We start from the raw sequence: 21,634 nt of genomic DNA on the forward strand, positions 1-21,634 counted from the left end.
CTTAAGACAACTCAACTAATATACATTACATAACATTAATAAATGACGGGCAAACCCAGAACCGGGCATATGACGTCTCAAGAGCATTATGTCAAACATAGAATAGATGACGTCACAATGATCGTTAATAGTTGGGTGACGTCACTCAATCATACTAGATAAGGTATAAGCCGGATTCAATTACTTAATTGTATTTACAGAGTGTTTTAGGTGGGTCACTGAGGGGAAATCCTAAACAGTAGTAAACACTGGCAAACTCTCGCTACCTACTTCTTTTTTGTGTCAATTTTGGTATGGTTAAAATTTCGGTTCAGTGTGAAGACCACTCTTCTGAAATTTTGAAAAACTGACCATATTTTTCAAATGTATAACACCTCGGGTTGGGTTCATACATTTTGTATTTCTTGTACATTATATGATTTGTTATATTTACTTAGGTACTTTACTACTTTATTATATAGGTACCTACTTATATTATGAGCCGATTGTGACCCATTGATGGGCAAAGGCCAGCCCCCCCCCCTCTTTTTCAATTTGTCTCTGTTAGGTGCTAATTCTGGCCAGACTCTCAAAAATAGTCAAAAAGCGGCCAAGTGCGAGTCGGACTCGCCCATGAAGGGTTCCGTAGCAGCAAGTAACATACATAAGTAACGTGCGGTTTACGATTTATGACGTATTAAAAAAAAACTACTTACTAGATATCGTTCAAACCAATTTTCGGTGGAAGTTTGCATGGTAATGTATATCATATATTTTTTTTAGTTTTATCATTCCCTTATTTTAGAAGTTACAGGGGGGGGGGCACACATTTCATCACTTTGGAACTGTCTCTCGCGCAAACTATACAGTTTAGAAAAAAAATATATTAGAAACCTCAATATCATTTTTGAAGACCTATCCATAGATACCCCACACGTATGGGTTTGAAGAATACATCTACTTACCAAGTTTCAACAGTATAGTTCTTATAGTTTCGAAAAAAAGTGGCTGTGACATACGGACGGACAGACAGACAGACATGACGAATCCATAAGGATTCCGTTTTTTGCCATTTGGCTACGGAACCCTAAAAATGACTCTTCGGTTGACATTAAAGTAACTAGCGACTTTCATAATTTATTGTCACGGTGACAAGGTACAAAATGGGTAGGAAATTAAATTCTATGCCTGTACCGGTGGTATCTTAGAGGATATAACCAACGGAGACGCCATGTCTAAAATTTTCGGTACAAAATAGTCTGCCGTTTTTTGCGGGGGAGGGGCACATCAAATGTATAGGTACCTACGTCATGTCAGATAAACGTCAGTCCATATATATGGTTGACATGTGGTTGACCATTGGCCGCCTATTTTCGACAGAGGGGAACGCCTGTTAATGGCGGCTCCATTGTTAATTACTCCGAGGGTGGTATTGATGAATATCATAAGCGTTTAATTTGAATTTAATAGTATGTAGTACATGACTAGACAGAAAATAGGTATCATTACGTCAACACGAAGTATACAGTCCAAGATTGAGTGGGTCGAATCATTTCGTGACAGAACTTAGGTATTTAGGAAGAATAATAATCTACATTCGTTTTGTTTAAATAAATAAATATTAGGGGACATCTTACACAGATCAAACCTAGCCCCAAACTAAGCAAAGCTTGTACTATGGGTACTAGGCGACGATATACATACTTGTATAGATAAATACATACTTATATACATAGAAAACAACCATGACTCAGGAACAAATATTAGTGTTCATCACACAAATAAATGCCCTTACTGGGATTCGAACCCAGGACCATCGGCTTAGCAGACAGGGTCACTATCCACTAGACCAGACCGGTCGCCAAACAGAAAGCTTTTCTGCAACATATTAAAATTAAATAAATAACATACATTTTATTTAATCTAAAGCTATACTAAAGTAAAAATTAAGTATATTACATGTAACTACATATTTAGACATAGGTACTATGTAAAAACCGGCCAAGTGTGGTTAGACTCGCGTTCCAAGGGTTAAGGGGTTATGTTTTATGCGAAACGTGAGTGAAATGTCTTTAAAAAATCCGTAGCGTTCGGATCAAAAACTAAGTAATTAAGTCCGACTCACGCTTGACTGCACATTTCTAATAGGTTTTCTTGTCATCTGTAGGTAAAGAACTATTTTATGATTTTTTTATTTATTTTAGACCCAGTAGTTTCGAAGATAAAGAAAGGAATGGTCATTTTTTGCCTATTTTCTTGAATAACTGTTTATTCTAAAATTAATCAAAAATATATTTGAGATTTTCACAATGAGCATGATATATACGTAGGTTGCCCTGAAAGTTTCGGGAATAGAGAAAACTGTCGCATCTAGACAGTCAATCTTTATTGTAATGCATACTTAAACTCAAACTGACCACGCATATAAATTTTCTTTTGAAAGTAATCATTCTGTAATGCACACGGCTCATAATCCCAAAGTCCTTTTTGTATGGCGATTTTGGGGCCTTAGTGGTTTTGTATGAAATTCGTGGAGTAGCCAACGGAATTGAAGTTTTTTTACATATATATATATATATAAAAGATTTTTTTACTGTTGTCATATGAATATTTAGGAATGTCGAAATCTGCCGATATGCAACTTTTTTGGCAGTCTTTTTAATTAACAGCACAAATGCGATTTTAATTTTTGACGTCGCTTTGGAATGACATGCTTCTTTAAGATCACCCATGGGATAAAATTAAAGTGACTTTCATATTTAATTTTAACTGCAAACGAGCGTACGATGAACTCTAGTTCATAAAAAAATAACAGAAGCCCATTGTAACTTTTATTTGTTCGCTGAGGGCATATTGAAAACCGTTTAAAAATATGATCCGAAAAATCACTTGGCCAAAAATTCAAATAATGTTCGACATACAATTTTCAAATTGCCAGTAATTCTTAAATACAAATGACAACCAAATGGAATATACCTTAAAAGTTTTATAAAGAGTTACATTTTTATAAATTATATGCCTGTTTCTATTATGTTATTTCTAAGTGTCCCATTCCCGAAACTTTCAGGGCAACCTACGTAACACATTATAGAAACCTCACACACACACATTATAGTTTAACCCTCTGCAACTGTGGTGACATTTTTAGAGAGATTCTACTGATGTGGTGTCTATCAGACGTCATTTTCGATAATTCATTAAAAATAAACTAATGGCAAAATGGTAACTATTGTTTTATATAACAATCAATCCATTTATAATTTAATAAATTCAATTGTAAAATAGGTTTAAAATAAAATACCTACATAAGAAATATATAATACATTTTAATGAGATCACAGTTTCTTACAATTTGTACTTAGGCTAACAAAAAAATAAAATAAAAACTTAACAATCAACAACTTCAAGTAACTTCATTAATTTTCCTTCTTTTGAACATTATAATAATAGCTAAAAAAAATAGAGAAAATCTAAAGACAGAATAAGGCACTAATCAGTCCTGAAGTTGGTGCTTATTTTAAAGGATTTTCGTCGATCAACCATGTAAAATATAATTATTTATATGGTGAGGTCTCTCAGACACTATAGAAACATTACTATTTTTGGTGAGGTGACGTCTGATAGACACCATAATTACTATGAACAAGTACATATTTTTATGAGGGGAGGTCTGTCAGACCCAGGACTTATTGCTGTGCTCACGTCTGTGGGACACCCGCAGCTCATATCTCCCGATGCATGCACCAAATTGCCGCTCAGGCATCACTGTCCGATCATCCGATGCCGCGAGGCGTTTGAGGAAGGTAATGAGCGAGACAGAACTATATCGCGCCGTTCGCCGACATAGCAACAAACAAAATATTTGGCGGTGTCTGATAGACCGCACATCAGTCGCAGAGGGTTAAAAAAGTTTATTTATTTGAGATTAAATAAATAAATAATAAATAATAAAATAATTTTCTCATTTACCCCCTTTTTAAATAAATAAATAATAAATAAATAAAATATTTTTCTATGTTTAAAGTTCCATGTTTAAAGTTCATTTGTTTACGTTAGGTACGTCCGTCTTTGGGTCACAAATTTACATAATCTGTGCCAAATCTCAACTTGATTGTTCCAGTAGTTTCGGAGAAAATAGGCTGTGACAGACAGGCAGACAGTCAGACAGACATATCTACAGACAGACAGACGCACGAGTGATCCTAAAGGGGTTCCGTTTTTACCTTTTGAGGTACGGTTTTTGATTTATTAGGAGTGGCCAATTAGGTACTATGTAGTGGCCAATAACTATAGCTATAGCAGTCACCCTAATTTTTAGGGTTCCGTACCAAAAACGAATGTTTATGAACAACGCTAACCCAAACACATGGGAAGTGTAATGTTTTTTGTTTTTGTTTTAATATACGCACTAATTATATACTTCTACGTCAAATGTGTTTTGTTTTGTATGTTTAATTGGTACCTACTTATTTATATTATATTTGTGTTATGTACTAAGATAAGCTGCAATCAATCATTTATTTACCTTCGGAATATGACGTAAGGTTTGGAAACTCATTATTTACTTAATCATTGTTTACTAAAAACATTATTATTAATTTCATACGTTTTTGTGAATTGTACTACCTATCGCCATCAGGCTCCAATTTCACCACGGTGACAGGTGCGACAATTGTAAAACATCACTGTTGCTGACGTCACAGGCATCCATGGGCTACGGTTACCGCTTACCATCGGGCGGGCCGTATTCCTGTTTGCCACCATCATTGATTTATTAAAAAAAACTTTATTATATCGGAAAAAAACATATTTCTCTTGCTAAGTTTATGACAATTGTCACAAGAAACACTACAATTGTCACGAAATTCCGACATATAACTCATTACCTGTCAAGAATTACCTACAATTCTTCTAAATCTTGACAATTGTCAAAAACTTCGCAAAAGAAATAACTGTTTATTTCCGATATAATAAAGTTTTTTTAAATAATACAATGATGGTGGCAAACAGGAATACGGCCCACCCGATGGTAAGTGGTAACCGTAGCCCATGGATGCCTGTGACGTCAGCAACAGTGATTTTACAATTGTCGCACCTGTCACCGTGGTGAAATTGGGGCCAGATATATCGGACCGGCCAAGGTGTTCACAAATCTCTGAACATGCCCTCTAACGCCTTGACAATAGAGGCGTGTTCAGATATTTGTGAGCGCCTTGGCCGCTCCGATATATCTGATGGTGACTGTAGTATAAGCACCCAATGCCTTTAAGGTTTATTTCGTTTAAAAGCACCAAAATCTTTAATGTGACTTACAAAAAACCGGACAACTGCGAGTCGGACTCGCCCACCGAGCGTTCTGTACTTTTTAGTATTTGTTGTTATAGCGGCAACAGAAATACATCATCTGTGAAAATTTCAACTGGTGACAGACAGACAGACGGACAGACGGACAGACGGATAGCGGAGTCTTAGTAATAGGGTCCCGTTTTTACCCTTTGGGTACGGAACCCTAAAAATCTGGTGCCAGTATGTCTTCGAAAACCACTGATATAAATATATTCATATATAAATAATGTATTTATGTAAATGTCTTATATAAGTTTGAACATGCAGGACACTTTTTGTGTCGACTTGTTTTAAATTTTAAATTATTTACTTTATATAATATATGTATTATTACCAATGAATGACTGTGGTAGGTAATACCTATTCGTATAGTCAGTCCATGAAAAGTCTTATTTTAAACGTCAATAACTTCTATGAAATTATGACGTATAAATGGTGACACTTGCACTGCGTGGGCTATCAAATCCGCTGCAGACTATTCTTGGTCCGACTCTACCTACTTCATATTTTCGATTTCAGAATATTAATTGTATTTTATTTGTTTATTATTATCTCCCAAACTCTGAGACTGAATTAAACTGGTCTCCGTGGGCTCTGGACGAAATTCTAGAGGTGTCACAAGCGTGTTGCTATAAGTAACGGTAATTTTTAATGGTACCTACATTAAGTACTAATTTCTAATAAATTATAAATAAATACCTGAACAAATAAATTATTCAAATGCTACTTAAGTAAATTTAAAATGGCTAAAGTTTTTCGACTATTCTGATATTGATTATGAGTTAAGACAGAATAAAAAAAAAAATATATTACATTCCTTAGCTTATTATTAATACGAAAAGAAATATAAATTCGATCAAACTCTTTCTTTGTGCCATATTTCCATCAACGAAAAGTTTTATTATAGTAATTTAGTAAAAAACTTACAATAAATAGTAACCTAAAATTAGTACCTACAAACCTGAAACTAATACAAAAAAAAACTAAAAATCTGTATCTAAACAGGGCCCCTGGGGCAGAGAATCAAAGAAGCTGGCAGCATTTCCTCGCTGAATCGCAACGCTTATTCGTTGAGCGAGGAAGCTGCCAGCTCTTTGTCCCCAGTGCCCTCAACCAGCCGTTTGGCCAAATCCGCAAACAAGTTTTGAGCTCCTGAACTCTATTTCTATATAAATGATACCTACCCTCAAAGGTATTTTATATGACATACATTTTATCTAACTACGCAATACAACAATAACAATTCCTAAAATCTGGGGGGTAAACCCAGCTTGATTCGTCAGCATCTGGCCACTTTGTATTGGCTCAAATAAATATAAACCTTAACTCATCTATTTAAAGTACATTTTCCTGCTACGGAAGAAACGAACAAAAAGATCGAAGTCCTAAAATTTGAGGCATCTTTCTCGGTCATTCTAATTACGCCTTAATTGGAGTAAAAGCGAGAGATGCTCGCAATTTGCAACAATTCGGTGTTCGAGTTCGCCCTCAGTCGTATGTGTTGTCGACAAACTACAAAATCACTTACAATGTATCTTATGTACGTTGTTATAAGGTTTAAATTTAAAACAACAAGCGGCAATGTTTATTATTGTGATCATACCACCAGTGTTTTTGAGTGAATCATACCTTATGACGACGTGTTTAAGGTTCAAAGTCCATCTTTAAGTTTTATAATAAATACCTCATAATTGTGACGAAGTACATATAATGACGTAGTTATGTTACATAGAACTATGACATATAAAAACAAGTATATTAGGTACGTATAATGGATTATTCCCCTTACTTTCAATATGGTGGTACTTGACTAGGTGGTAATTAATTCTATGGAACTATTGGGGAAAATACGTAAATATGTAAATAAATATTAGTTATTTGTTTTATTAGGGGGCAAAGGTTAATCCCTCGTGCTAATTTAGTAGTAGTAGTATGTAATCACTTTATTGTACACAACACAGGTTTACATACTATTTACAGAAATAAAGGTACAAAGGCGAACTTATCCCTGTAAGGGATCTCTTCCAGCTAACCTTCGAGTAGATGAGGGGAGAGTTCAAATTAGATAGACAAACTTACGGAATACCCAAGCAAGCAAAAGATGTGGAATCTTGAGCGAGGAGAAGGGTTAACAAACTTTACTACCGAAAGAAACACGATATTTTCTCCACATTAACGCTAGGAAAATAGTAACTGTAAAACAATGAAAATCAAAAACAAATTAACCTTGTTAAATATTTATCATTCTAAATCACAACTTAAAGTTAAAATTAAATACATTATATTTAATAGGTACATGTGGTATTTCTCTCAAACTTAAAATTTACACTAAAAATATATGAAGTACAAACAGCAACACGCTCCTTACTGTACATCAGTGGACCTTATATGCGTTTTATAATTAAGTCCACCAATGTACAGTTAACAGTGTGGAGTGTGGTCGATGGTACAATCGATAGCTCTTATATATAATATATTATGCTATATGACCTTTGGAGAACTTTGGTTTGGTTGACTGGTAGAGAATGCCTTATGGCATTAAGTCCGCCATTTTTACCTTCATGTATTGTGCAATAAAAATTAAAATAAATAATATACCAATAGGTAATCATTTACTATGAATCATTACCTCACATTAGTTATCTTTTGATAAAAAAAAAATTACGCAATGTCAACATTTTAGTAGCAAAACAGTTCGCGGAAAACAAACCAATACACCAGTTCCAAAAGATCATATCTCCTTATAAATAAAGCTAGAATTTCAGCCTTTTCCGATTGGGGTATTATGAGTCATCGTAGCGCCTACGGCGTAGATGGCCTACGTGAGATTCGCTACGTCGTAGCACTCGTCTAGTTAACTAATAATTTCTATGAGGTCAGACGGACATGTTACCGCCTTATGAGTTCTAATTCCCTGGTAAATTTACGGTAAACTATACGTTTATATAACGTAAACATGTTTATACAACCGTTATAAAATTATTAAATGGTTATAGAGCAACCATTTCGTTTTGATAACGGCGATTGAACTAGGATTTTATTATTATTTTAAGTAAATCTAAGATATGGAGCTCTACTCTGGTCAACGGATTTTCTCTGTATAGTTTTTATAACTCCTGCTTTTGTTAATATGAAATTGGGTGATATCGATTTTTTTAGAGACGGACGGCCCGATTCGAACTTTAAAATGATAGATCTAGAAACGATATGGAAACATATCTCAGTGTCAAATGTGACGTATCTTCATACTAAAACGTCACTTTTACACTGACACATGAGACACATGTAATCCAAATCGTTTCTAGATCTATTAATTGACGTATCTTAAAATTCGAATCGGGCAGCGAGTTATTTTTGAGATTTTTACAAAAAATCGCCTAAATGTGTATGATTAGGACATTAGGACCGTGTCCCGAAATTCTAAGACCACAATAATGGCAATGTTTTTCATATAGGTTCCAGTGAAAATGCTGCCTATATTCTCACAAAAAAGAAAAATAAAATAGGTATGTAATTACAATTTCTAGCTTTCTGGCTCAAGTTTTAGACTCAAATAGGTAACTATTGAACTTTTCATAACAAAACGCAATAAAATTAACTTGCTGTTTCTTAATCATTTTTTCATTAAAATTCAATATTTTTTTCATTTTTTTACACAAATTATTTTTATTTAAACTAACCGCATTTTAATTGATAACATTTACCTTATTTTGCAACACAAGTAATTTGCAATATCGCACAAACATTGACTAAACTGCCAAAACCCAACCTACCAAACCTTATCATAAAAAAAAACAAATGACTCAAATTAAAAAATCGGATGCTCATCACAGTGATTACTGTACGTTACGTAAATATAACGCACACTACCACATTTACTACTACAGCCGCGCCGCACCCACACAAGGAGAGTGCGCGCAAGTGTGCGTGCCAGCCGCCGACTCGGCCGACCCCACTACAATAGTCAGTCGTTCGCTAGACACCGCAGAAGCAACACGTATCCCTCGTACCAAGAGCTATACTAGTGCCCATATCGTATTGTGATTGTGGATTTGAAGTGAAAAATACTTTGTTATTACTGAAAACTGTGAGCCAGCCAGTGTCCTTTGAGTGGATTATGCAATTGTTCCCACTGTTTGGATAATACCCGAGGACTTTTAATACCGCAAATATTTTTGTAAGTATTTTTTTTTAGTTTTCAAGATTGGAAAAAAAAATTTTTTTTACAGACAAAATTCGGAATGATGGTTACAAAACGGTTGCAAATAATTAACTTCTGCTAAAATAGAAAAATGGTAAAATAAAAAAAAATCTAATAAGATTTTATTATATTAAATATTTTTATGAAATACACAAAAAAGTAAAAAAAAAGGATAGGAAACTAATAAAAACAGACAAAAAACATTTAATAAAAAGAGACAAAACAAATTATCACAAAAAAAAATTTACCACGTCTAACGAATTTTCTCACGATCAGTTTCCATGAAATTTAAATCGTATTTAAATAAATGACTAATAAAAGTCTGACTCAGAATTTCCTGGTCGAAAATCTGACTTCATCGCGCGAGTCAATGACTCCGTAGAATTTTTGTTTACTCACGCCTTGCCAAGATCATCTCAAACGTAACGTATCTTTTGTATTCGCCAGAACGTTCGCTTTTCCGATTCTACCGTGTTTTTGTCTGATACCGTGTTTTTGTCTGTTACCGTGTTTTCTGTTTTGCTTCCTCGCTTGTCACCTTTGTTGACGCAGAATGTTTACGCCGACGTTATTTTTGTTTAAATTGCGTTGTTCAATGTGCAATCATGTTAATAACATGATAAAAATCGAAAAACATGCTGGCTGATACAGGGTTAAAGTCGTTGCCTGATAATAAGCACAATATTAAAACAAACTTTACCTATCACAACCCACCAAGTGCACTTAAACTCGGTCAATAAAATTTTAAACTCGCATAAATGACGGTGGATTTAAACTGCCGACTAACGCTTTTTTTCGAATCCAACGGCTGCATTCTAAATTCGAAAATCATAAATCGTAAAACAATCGATCTCGTTCGAAATTTGAAATAGGTTCGGTTAATTGTTGCGCGTCGGTGTCGCAAGCCAGCGCTGTCGCAAGCCATTGTCGCAAGTGGCAAGTGGTCCAAGGCCCGCGCATTCGCCTGCGGAAACTAGAATATGTCAAAAAAATTGCACGCCGAGTCAACTAGTGTGGAAATGGTTTTACAACAATAATGGGTGCGTTTATACGTTTTCAATTGAAGCTATTGTCGGCTAGGCAGTTTTATGTTTTTGGATTTTATTTTAATACCTAGGAGTTTTTGCGATGATCATATTTTATTAAAGGTAATTTTATGCCGGTAGTTGTAGTTAGGTGAAAAGTCAAAATATTTTTTTTAATACGTAATATACTTAAAAAAAATGTACAAAGAAAATACTTTTTAGGTTTTTTTGTGTTGAGTTACTTTTGTACTAACGCTTGATTATTTAAATAGGTAATTTGCACAAACAATATTTTTTTGCGCAATTGAAACAACATTACAACGCAAAAGCATATATTACAGTAACGTACACACAAACGCTATAAATAAACACACATTAAAGATATAAACAGCGGCGCTAAATAATAAAATATAGAAAGGTGCATTCCGAACGAGTTATCTGCATACAAGCCAAGCTTCAAAACAATGTCGATCGATTGACTAAAGGTCAGTACGGTCTATGTCACGGCATGACGCAACGGCCCTGTTGCACAACTCCCCGCAACCCAACACATATACTGCGCCTTAACTGTGCCACTTCAGAACGTCCCAACTATAATTTAATGCGTTCGAAAATCAACTGTCTTTATTACTTAATAGAGTCTAGTATTGAAAATTGAATTTAGAACACTGATGCTCTTTTGTTTCGAACGCGATATCATAACGCTCAAACTCAAAATGAATGCGTTCTAAAGTAAACTGTCCTGTCTCACGTTTAGCGTTTGAAATTAGAACATCACGTCTTTTGTTTTACGCGAAGACGTGCACTCTACAAGTTTTATTACTCGTCACAATTGAGTCATATCAATGACGAGCGATATGATAAACAATTGTCTGTCTGTATTTTAATGATAAATTTTATTAGATGATGTAATCAGGAACTACTGGCAAGGCCGGCCGGAACTGCTGAGGTCGTATGCATTTTGATCCGGTACACGGAAATGTAAGAAGATCAGTATTTTAAATAACCTTGCAGGTATATATTTAGAGACATTTGTTTACTCTTTCTTTGAGAGATAAAAAAAAGTTTTTAAAACCTATGTACCTTTGCCTTGAGCTAGATGCAACTAAGTAATAGATTGGTTATAATTCATGATCTAATTAATGTCATAACTCGAGCAAAGTAACCTTTGTATCGAAGTAACCGAATCACGCAACAAAAACTCTGTATCATCAGTATCATCACCGTTACATAAGTACACTCGCGATAATTTAATTCGTGCGAGGACAAATGGAGATAACTTGACCTATTTTTTTATCTTTCGTGTAACCTACATGCATGCACGTGTACATTGCGACAATGCGCGTTACGAAATTGGGACGCTGAAATATTTATAATATCTATTGGGTTTTATTGCCACTTTAAAAGATACGAACAAATTTGCGTTTTAAGAGTCGTACAAACATAGACGCTTCCATACAATCGAAGTTGCGCTCTTATTATAAAACGATATTTTGAAATAAGATGACATTTGATTTGACATGAACAATTAAGTGACACATATATGTCTGGTAGAGTTAGATCAAGAAGTCTGTGTGCAGCGATTTTGATAGCCCACGCAGTGCAAGTGTCATTTTAAACGTCAAACTTCTATGAAATTATGACGTATTAATAACACTTGCACTGCGTGGGCTATCAAAATCGCTGCAGACTTTTCTTAGTCTAACTCTACCACATAGTGTACATAGTTTTCGTTGCTAGAAATTGCAATGTAAAGAAATTAGAGTAGGTTAAAGTAGAAGTATCGGCCCACCACGAACGGCATCGCTGAAATAGTAAATAGAACACAAAGTAAATTATCTGTTTGACTCATAAATTACTAACGCTTTAGGTAATTGTAAGTTACACCTATAATAGCAACAAAGAGATGAGTCAAGAGTCATTAGGAACATGCCTGCTTACGTAACTAGTAGAAATATCATTTCGAGGAATCTAGAACGTCTAAATAGGTTAAGTGTTTCTTAATACTTGTCATTAGCAGGTGCGGAGCAAGGTCACCCAAGTGGGACAGCGATAAGGAGGTAAACACTGAGATATCCTCGGGAATATAGGAAGAACCCTGACACAAGTCCCGATTTAATCCATTGTTACGCCACGCAGCCTTGACACCAAAGCATTATCGCTGCGACCGACAGAGGCCGCCCCGAAATAAACCGATGTTGAATCAGGTCTTAACGCGAAAATCGGTCAAGTACACGCCGTGTACACGCCAAGCTCCTTCGCAGGAATCTACATAGACATAACATCGGTTATGTAAGTCGGAAATCGCCATAACTTGACATAGACAATGAGGTGCTGGCGCCGCTAATGAAAACTAGATTACCTCATAATATTGTCTTCAGTTACCGCGATTATTCATGGAATAAAACTATTACCCGTACGTATTCCGTCACCCGTTGACCACGAACGATGTAAAGGGTTATAATTCGTTTAAATAGTTTTATTCCATAGATTACCTCATGATCAGCTGTTTTCTTATTGGTTTCCTTATAATCGTTTGCTTATTTAATTAGCTCTGTACTTGAGCGGTAAGATGGCTGCGGCCTACTTCGCGCGCAATCTCGGCGAGTGGAAAGTTACCGCTGTACTACTTTCTCTACTTTTTCCAAGATGGCGGACAGTCTAGTGTTTAAACGAAGGTCATGTGCATTTATTGTTATTATAAACAGAGCCTTTTGTTCTATAATCACAAACAAGCTAGTAACAAAAGGAATTATACAAAGAAACATCGCATTTTAAGACCTTTTAGATGTCTTATTTGCCGCTTCAAAACTAGTCTTAATCTAAATTAAATCCTTAATTAAGACCAAAAGCATGCGTATATTTATTACAATGAACTATGATAGCAAAACTATTTTTCCTTAAATTATGAGCAGACTAATCTATTATTAGTTTTTATTTAATACTTGGGAACTAGTCCAAATCAGTGAATTAAGACGCAATATTCGCGTTCAAGGACGCCTTCATAGATTTCCATGTAAATATCACGTTTTTCAGTCTGCTTCGCCACAAGTTTGTATTGTTTGTATTCTCAACTAGCAAACGACTATTTAAATACTCTAAATGAATTGATTATAAATTTTAAAGAGATGTCATGAAACGATCTTTTGAGGTATAGCTGACGTAGCTGTACAGATCTAGTGCATAATTATTTTCCTTCGTATTTTCACGGAAACGTACGAACGTGTCTTGCTATCGCAGCCAGTCTCGGTACAAAAAGTATTGAGGTTAACTGAAGTAGTAGGTATGACAATACGAACGTTTCCGAGAAAATACGAAGGTAACAATTATGCACTACATATGTATGCTCCTTTTGAAGCGATAGAAGAAAATTAGCCCAAACCTACCCACGGTCAAGGACTCGGTTAATGAAATAAAAGGTCACGTTTCTGTTTACATAACGGAGCGCCCTAGAGTTGCGCAAGGCAACGTGAGGAGTGCACGTGCCCTGTCGCCGCGTGACCTAGGTACACGTGCTGGAAACCTGGTCATTAGCGATTAGTGCCTAGCTTTATGTAAGGTTCTATCTCTATATTCGCTGTTTTTCGAGTCTAAAAACATTAAAAAAAAACAATATTTTGCTGTTAACCGATTTTGTAACGAATAAACAGTGGGAGTGATTTGAGCAAGTAGTAAACAAATATTTGGTTACCTTTATGCAACCATTTCTTTCAATGTAGTTTGATTGAATATGTTAACAGTTAAGACCTTTTCGGCATGAAGAAAACTTTGAACATCAATTAATTTCATACCAAAAGATGCATAAATATTGCTAAAGTATCGATACAAATGGTGCAAGATCTAAATTAAAAATTGCGTTAGCCGCAAACCATTTAGGTCACGGACTATCAGTTAAATTTAGTTTATCTTACGCGTGTCCCGATTTTATTATCATCAGTTACAAAGAAACTGCGTTTAATTTGACATTATGAGCAAATAAAGATAAAACTACACGTTTATTTAACGTGGGGCATTACGAAACATAAATAGTCTTCTTATTATTGTCTGATTACATTATGACATCATAAAACAAGTTCATTGCTGACATGAACTTTATTAACTATCGTTATAAGTTACGTAAACGGTTAACGATTAGATTAACGTTTAATAAACAATGATACAGACTGGCAGACTAAAATAAACATAATGACAGATATGGGATGAACATGTTTTCAATATTATCATGGGGTGCTCCCAAGGTCTCATGATACTGATATAAACACATCGATGGTCTACATAACATAAACATACATATGACACAGACTGAGCGATAACTATGGGATAAAACATTTTAAACATTATCAGGGGAAGCTCCCAAGGTCTCAAGATACTGGTATACACATCGATGGTCTACATAACATAAACACACATATGACACTGACCGATATGGGATGAAACATCTTTAACATTATCAGGGGGCGCCCCCAAGATCCAGACATACACATTGAAGGTCCATTTACATAATCACATACACATAAAAAAACTAATTGCGAAGTCGTGTTTTACCCAACGCCTTACTAAACTTAGCCTTGACGAAAATACATTAGAATCGCAGTGACGAAATAATAATAGCTGTGTCGTAACAGAATTACGGGGCCCGAAAAAACCGTAAACTTGTACCGTACGGTCCCAGATTGGGGTAACGGAAGAAAGTTGATTAGTAAACCAGTGTTGTGTAACCGTTAGCGTCGGCATTGACCGTGGTCGGCGGTTCAACAGTCGCGGACTGGCCGTGTGCCGCCGCCATTTTAAAGGTTAACTTTTCGCGCTATAAGATCCATAGATAATTTGACGTCTATGGTTTTTTTTCACATTGAATGAGGGAGGAGTAAGTATTATGGGAAAGGGCAGATCCTATATTCTCTATGAGTGCTAAAATATGATTCTTAGAACGAAAATGGTAACGTTACATTTGTTTTTTATTTCGTTTAAATCAAGTTAAATATATGGCGTATAAGTACCTACTGCCTCTGAAGTATTATAAAATTATAGTAGGTCGTAGAACTCGTATATCGAAAACCAACACTCTTCCTTCCTTTTAAAGTCTTAGTACACCTTTAAATAACGTAGTTAGCTAAAAGGTTGCAATCAAATCTACAAATTTAAACTTCTAACAGCTAATACATTTAACCAAAGTTTAACCAAACACCGTGTTGTAATTTTTGGCACGTTAATAAGCCGTTTACCGGTCATAGAGATTTAAACTGTTTTTCTAACGGAATGGACCGTATTGGTTACTCATTGGTGCTAAGTAGTAACTGCTCATCGCTGTCTGCAGCAATTACGAAAAGTAACAAGTGTATACACGGCTTTATATCTGTGTGTTCTTCTTTTGTCGATGGTTTAACTGTGTGCCCCGAGGCGTGAATTCCGCAACTACGGGATTTTTTTATCGAAAGCAAATGTCGGACGTTTTACCGTTTGTACATAAACTTTATTAATTGATAAATTATTTCGATTAAAAACATTTATATAGAATTAATAATACATGTTTGTATTAGGACTAAAACCGTTACTGTTTAAAGTTTATGTCATGTTCGAATGAAATGCATATAAAGGTTATGCCACCGAATGCACTTTGCATTAATATGGAGTTTATGCATTTAATTTTTAAAAAATTACCTAAGTTTTTATAATCTCTTTAACTATGATTAACTAAAAAAAAAACTATTAATTAAACTGACATTTCGAGTACAATGGCGCGCAATTAGAGTTGGCTCGATTTGGAACAGTTAGGTATAACGGTTCGCAAGTGGGCCGCGGGTCAACCCACTGACACCAATCCGACAACACGGTGCCGGTGAAAAAAAAACTCGCATTGTCTTTGAACTCTGGTAAAAGGGTGCGTTCAGTTACATCGGTTTGAGTAAATACTTTTGAAAGAAAAAAAGAAAATACATTTATTTAAAGTAAGAATTCAATAAAAGTAAAGTATGAGAATTTTAATAAATAAGTCGGTTAGTAAAATTAAATAGCAACTACGCTCGCATTCCATTGCATCTTTTGTTTATAAGTTAAGTATTGATTTACCCGAAAAAAAAAGTGTATTTAGTTTAATTTTGTTTAAGTCATAATATGTAAGTACCTACAGTATTAAGTGGTTATAATTATAAGTTAAGTGTGCGCTCACCGAAAAATATGTATTTTGCATGAAAAAAGAAATAAGAATTTCTCGTGTAAGTGAATATTATGTATTCTTATGAGAAATAAAGATCTTTAAACCTAAATAAAATTACAACTTAATCTGATATAAAAATCTTACATACTTATTTTTTAAACTGTCTCTTACGAGTAGTTATATTGTAGGTATAGTTAGAATTTCCCTGTAGCTTATTTGTCTATAAATTTTGTAAAACACAAAATAATGAATATCAGATTAATAGTAATTTCAAATCGTGTCGCTATTAATAGGTACCCACGGCTAAGCCTGGGGTCCACGTATACATTAGTATAATAACCCTAGTATCGTGTATAAATTCGATTTCGTCGATATCGATATAAATTAGGAGGATTAGTATATTTTAGCATTATGAGATGCTTAAAGAACACAACCGCGTGTAAAGGAACGTGATTGATTTTTTCTTTTTTTTTTAATTTTAGTGCTGCCTGTACTAGTTACAGATTGGCGCGGGATTGTTTTAACATTTCCATAAAAAAACGGACGCGCGTAATCGCACAATAGCCAATTATTAGTGATTCCATTGTTTTATTGGATAACACCATCGATAAGCGTTTTGGTGTATCGTTTATACATCCTGCAGTTGTTTTAGAGTTCGTCTAAGCTAAGTTTACACTTGCAATAGAGCAATATTAGAGAGTATTATTATTAACGTCATGAGTTCATAGGAATTTGACGTTAATGATGACATTTCTACAGTTTGTCATTCCAAATGTCATGCGTTAGCTAACTAGGTCCAACTCTAGCGTTCAAGCGCGTGTAGGTACTTCTTCAATAATGATGTGTGTCACAGATTATAGAATCAGCTGAGCTAGAGGTTAACGACATGAAATCAATCGATAATTTGTAATAGCATAATGCCAACGTTCGATCTGCGCACACGCTGCCGTCAACGTGACTTGTTGCGACACCGGCGGAAACTGTAGTTTAGACTTATCCAGTTGTTCACACGGTTAGTGCCGTGCGGAGAGAATTAGGTACAGAAATATTCTCAATCTAAAAAAATCTAAGTCTAAAAAAAATACGTCTAAAATAGGCAAATAAATCTTTGTTGAACTGTTGTAAATAAATAAAATAAACTGCGCAGAACGGATGTGAAATAACGTTATAAATTTAAATTGTGGAACAGCAACTTGTGTAATACAGACGCGTTAATTTTCTAAGTTTCCTTTGTAACTTTTTCAGTTTAGAAAGAGTATTGCAATTGTTTCTTAAGTAATGATTTACCTATAAACATGAAGTGATGCGTTAAAATTGCACGATTAGATTCGGAAGTCTTGCGGAAAACGTAACCTTCAAATTTTGTGTAACAAAGGTTAGGAAATAAGATTTATTAATGAGGTTGAAGGAGTAAAGGCGTGTGGCAAGACTGGCAACTGGTTTCACAAGGAGCCACGTGCAGGCGAGGATCTTACAACAGCATTTTTGCAACGTTTTGTAACCACATTACCTCTGTAATAGCAGCTATTTAGAAAAATGCAATTTTGACTGATTTTTCGTTTCTGTTGTTGCAGGACCACATTGAAGACCCGTGCGGCCCAGGCTTAGTCCGCCGCAACATGGTCGCTGAGTTCATCCTGAGTCAGCAGCAGCTTCTGAGCTCCGCTCCGGCCCTAGGCCCCGCCCCGATGCCACTCCGCGCGCCCCCTCAGGCCCGCGGAAGACTGTCCGTCTCCCCGCACTTCCCAATGGACCAGAACTCCAACGGTCCCTCGGGAGACCCTAACAACTACCCCTCAGATTACGATTACAAGAACCGCAAGGACTTCTTCGGACAGCGCAAGCAGAGAGAATTCATTCCTGATAACAAAAAGGATGACGGCTACTGGGACCGCCGGCGCCGCAACAATGAGGCCGCCAAGCGCTCCCGCGAAAAACGCCGCTTCAACGACATGGTTCTCGAACAACGCGTCGTCGAACTGTCCAAGGAAAACCACGTACTCAAAGCCCAGCTGGACGCCATTAAGGAGAAATACGGGATCTGCGGCGAAACCCTCATCAGCATCGATCAGGTGCTCGCAACCTTGCCAACATGTGACCAAGTTTTATGCGTGACGAAGAGGAGCAAGCTGTCGAACAGCGCGATCTTCCCCGCTCCGCCTCCGCCGCCGCCTGCGTCCCTGCCGCCAGCATCGCCACCTTCCCCCGTACCCCAGCGCGCTCCCGAGCCATACCAGGAGCGACTCCCCGCCCCTGAATCGTACTACCCCCACCCCGCCCACTACGAGCCACCAGGCTCGGTCCTCAACCTCTCCAACCGCCGCCGCGCGCCGTCTCCTTACGAACTATCCTCCCTCTCCGGCTCCGGCGATGAGAACACCGAGCAGTACGCCCCCGAAAACAATTGCTTGCCACTCAAACTGCGGCACAAGAGCCACCTTGGGGACAAAGACGTCGCCAGCGCCCTGCTATCTCTCCAGCACATCAAACAAGAGCCCGGTCCCCGGTCCTCTCCATCCTGGGACGGTGAAGGTTCCAGCGACGAGCGTGACTCTGGCATCTCGTTGGGAGCGGAATACAGGCCGCAGCGTCCCGAGGACAGGCTCGGGGAAGAAGAAGATGCTCATCTCAAAGCGGAGCTCGCGCGACTCGCGACGGAGGTCGCGACGCTTAAAAACATGATGCATCAGAACAAACGCACGATGGAGCACTGAGCGTTTACGTGCGCACGCGCCTGAACCGCGCCGCGCCAGTCGGACTACTCGTACAAACTCTTCTACCCTCCCCGTAGGTGAAGTTACCACGTTGTAAAGAGATTTATATATTTGTATGAAGCGCAGCTGCGGCGGTTTCCGCCTATAATCCTTCCTAGTAGATGTTGTGTCGATGTTTAGTGTAGACGGAATCGGTTAGACTTTTCGACCAGATCAGACCTATCTACTCAGTGATAGATATAAACAAGTTGCATTTTTAGTGATGAGCTATGTATATGTAATTAAAGTAAGCGTAGTAGATATGTTTCATCTTTTCGAAGACTCGCTAGCAGAATCGATGGCTAAAGACTATGTTCTTCTAAGTTATAATTATAAGTTTGATCTAAGTAGTGTAAGTCCCAACAAGATAGTTATTTATAAACTCTTATTGTATAGTATTTCTCAAATCGGAACGAGTTCCAAACCAAAAAAAATGTCTGAATAGCTGTCCTGAAATCGCTATTATATCTGTAAGATTGCCTACAGTTTTAAACCTGTCCTATTATATCTCAGATTGTATTGAATATTCAGATTAAGATTACCAGTGCCTTTGACAATACATACCTACCTAAAATAGCTACCTAAAATTATATTATATTTTTGTACATTTATTAAAAAGCGATTTCACAACACCAATTGTAATACAAGTCAGTCTGGAAAATGTTTGCGACCGCTGATCTTTGCCTTGAAGGACGCAAAGCGTACATTTTGTATATTATAGAATAGTTGGTGGAGTCAGGGGTCGTGAACATTTTCTAGGGCCACAGAGCTAAACGTATTGAATCCTAAGAAGGCTAGTTGAAGTATTGCAGTTTGTATGTAAGTTACTCCTAGTATTGCCCTGAGGGCATGTGATAGGACTGAAAGGAGTATAACTAAGTATTTATTTATTCGGACCGCGAATTAAAAATTTACAATTTATTATCTTTGTATAAGAAACGCATACGATATGAATAAATTGTGTACATTACAATTATTTAATGATTTTATTTCCTTCCCTGCCCAAAAGAAAAAAAGTGTAGGTAATTTCGCGAAGCATGACCATTTTTGCTCTTATGTCTCGAAAACTACATATCAAATTCCTTTAAATAGATAAAATAACTTATTAAAACAGGAGTTACAAGGGGAAAGAGCAAAACTGGACGGTTTCGTGGTAGCGGTGGTAGTGATGTTGACAAAAACTGTCAAAAATATATAATACGAAAAAAAAAACAATATAATGTAATATACTTTGGGGTCGATTCCCTAACTAAACTGTACCTACCTAATAGTATAGATCAGATGCATTTAGTCTGAATCTGCAAAATAAATATAAAATACACTAGGTCAGGAGGCGTATTATAGTCGTGCTTATTGCACAATAAATATGTAATTGAGCAAATGTCATCAACATCATGACATCATACCACGAGTAAAAAGACTAGCGATATAGTTAACGATCAAGTCGTGCAAGTTAATTGCGACCATATTACGCCTGTTGTTATTAAAAATATGAGAATCACAGTCGCATAACATAGGTACAGTCAGCGCCAAAAGTAACGGATCAGACTACGCGTCATAAGTACCTAGAAAAAAATACATAGAGTGCTTTACGGGCCAAATTTAATACAAGTGGCCAAAGATCGAGATACATGGAGGGCTTTGGAGGAAGCCTTCATCTGTGAACAGGAACACGGGGTTCATGAATAATTTATTTCAAATACCTACAAAAAAAAAATGAAATATTTTTTTAATAATTGGAAAATAATTCCGGGGTGATGGCAGATGATTTTGGCGCGTTTGTTACATCCCCTACCGCTAAAATGTTTTAATTTATATCAAAAATTAAAATGGCAATCCATTGTAAGCCGTAATATTTACGAACTCTTAACATTGTTCCCTGTCCAAATAAGAATAAGAATAATTTATTGATAATAATTGGGAACACAGTACATGCACAGGAGGTAAATGTATGTATGTCTGTAAATCCTTGTCTCAAAAAAATTAAACGCCTGCCGATTTGCTGCAAGCAATTACATATCAATGAACTTAAAGAACACCAGGCGCTAGTAAATAAAATAGGACTAGGTACTCTTGATAGCTGCTAAGGACTAAAATTGGATTTGAAATCATTAAAGTCTGATGATGAGCGTTGATGGCAGCCTTGGGGATTTGGTATTTCTTAAACCTGTTA

At 36.3% G+C, this 21,634-nt stretch overlaps 1 protein-coding gene and 1 long non-coding RNA gene across 2 annotated transcripts in view; one reads left to right on the plus strand and one right to left on the minus strand.

Moving 5' to 3' along the window:
• Positions 1 to 658: 658 nt before the first annotated feature.
• LOC134801529 (uncharacterized) overlaps positions 659 to 21,634 on the minus strand; it is a 254,894-nt gene continuing 233,918 nt past the window's right edge. Inside the window, exon 2 of the long non-coding RNA XR_010145675.1 lies at positions 659 to 939. This is a non-coding gene — a long non-coding RNA (uncharacterized LOC134801529). The remainder of the gene's footprint in view (positions 940 to 21,634) is intronic.
• On the plus strand, positions 9,274 to 20,437 carry LOC134801615 (nuclear factor interleukin-3-regulated protein). The gene is made up of 2 exons (XM_063774230.1): positions 9,274 to 9,502; positions 18,283 to 20,437. The coding sequence occupies exon 2, from the start codon at positions 18,328 to 18,330 to the stop codon at positions 19,420 to 19,422; it is 1,095 nt and encodes a 364-aa protein (XP_063630300.1). The 5' UTR covers positions 9,274 to 9,502; positions 18,283 to 18,327; the 3' UTR covers positions 19,423 to 20,437.

Source organism: Cydia splendana, chromosome 22, assembly GCF_910591565.1.
Source record: "Cydia splendana chromosome 22, ilCydSple1.2, whole genome shotgun sequence".
NCBI classification, from domain to species: Eukaryota; Metazoa; Arthropoda; class Insecta; order Lepidoptera; family Tortricidae; genus Cydia; species Cydia splendana.

Coding starts and splice junctions, on each gene's coding strand:
- LOC134801615 (XM_063774230.1), top strand. CDS start 18,328: ATGGTCGCTGAGTTCATCCTGAGTCAGCAGCAGCTTCTGAGCTCCGCT.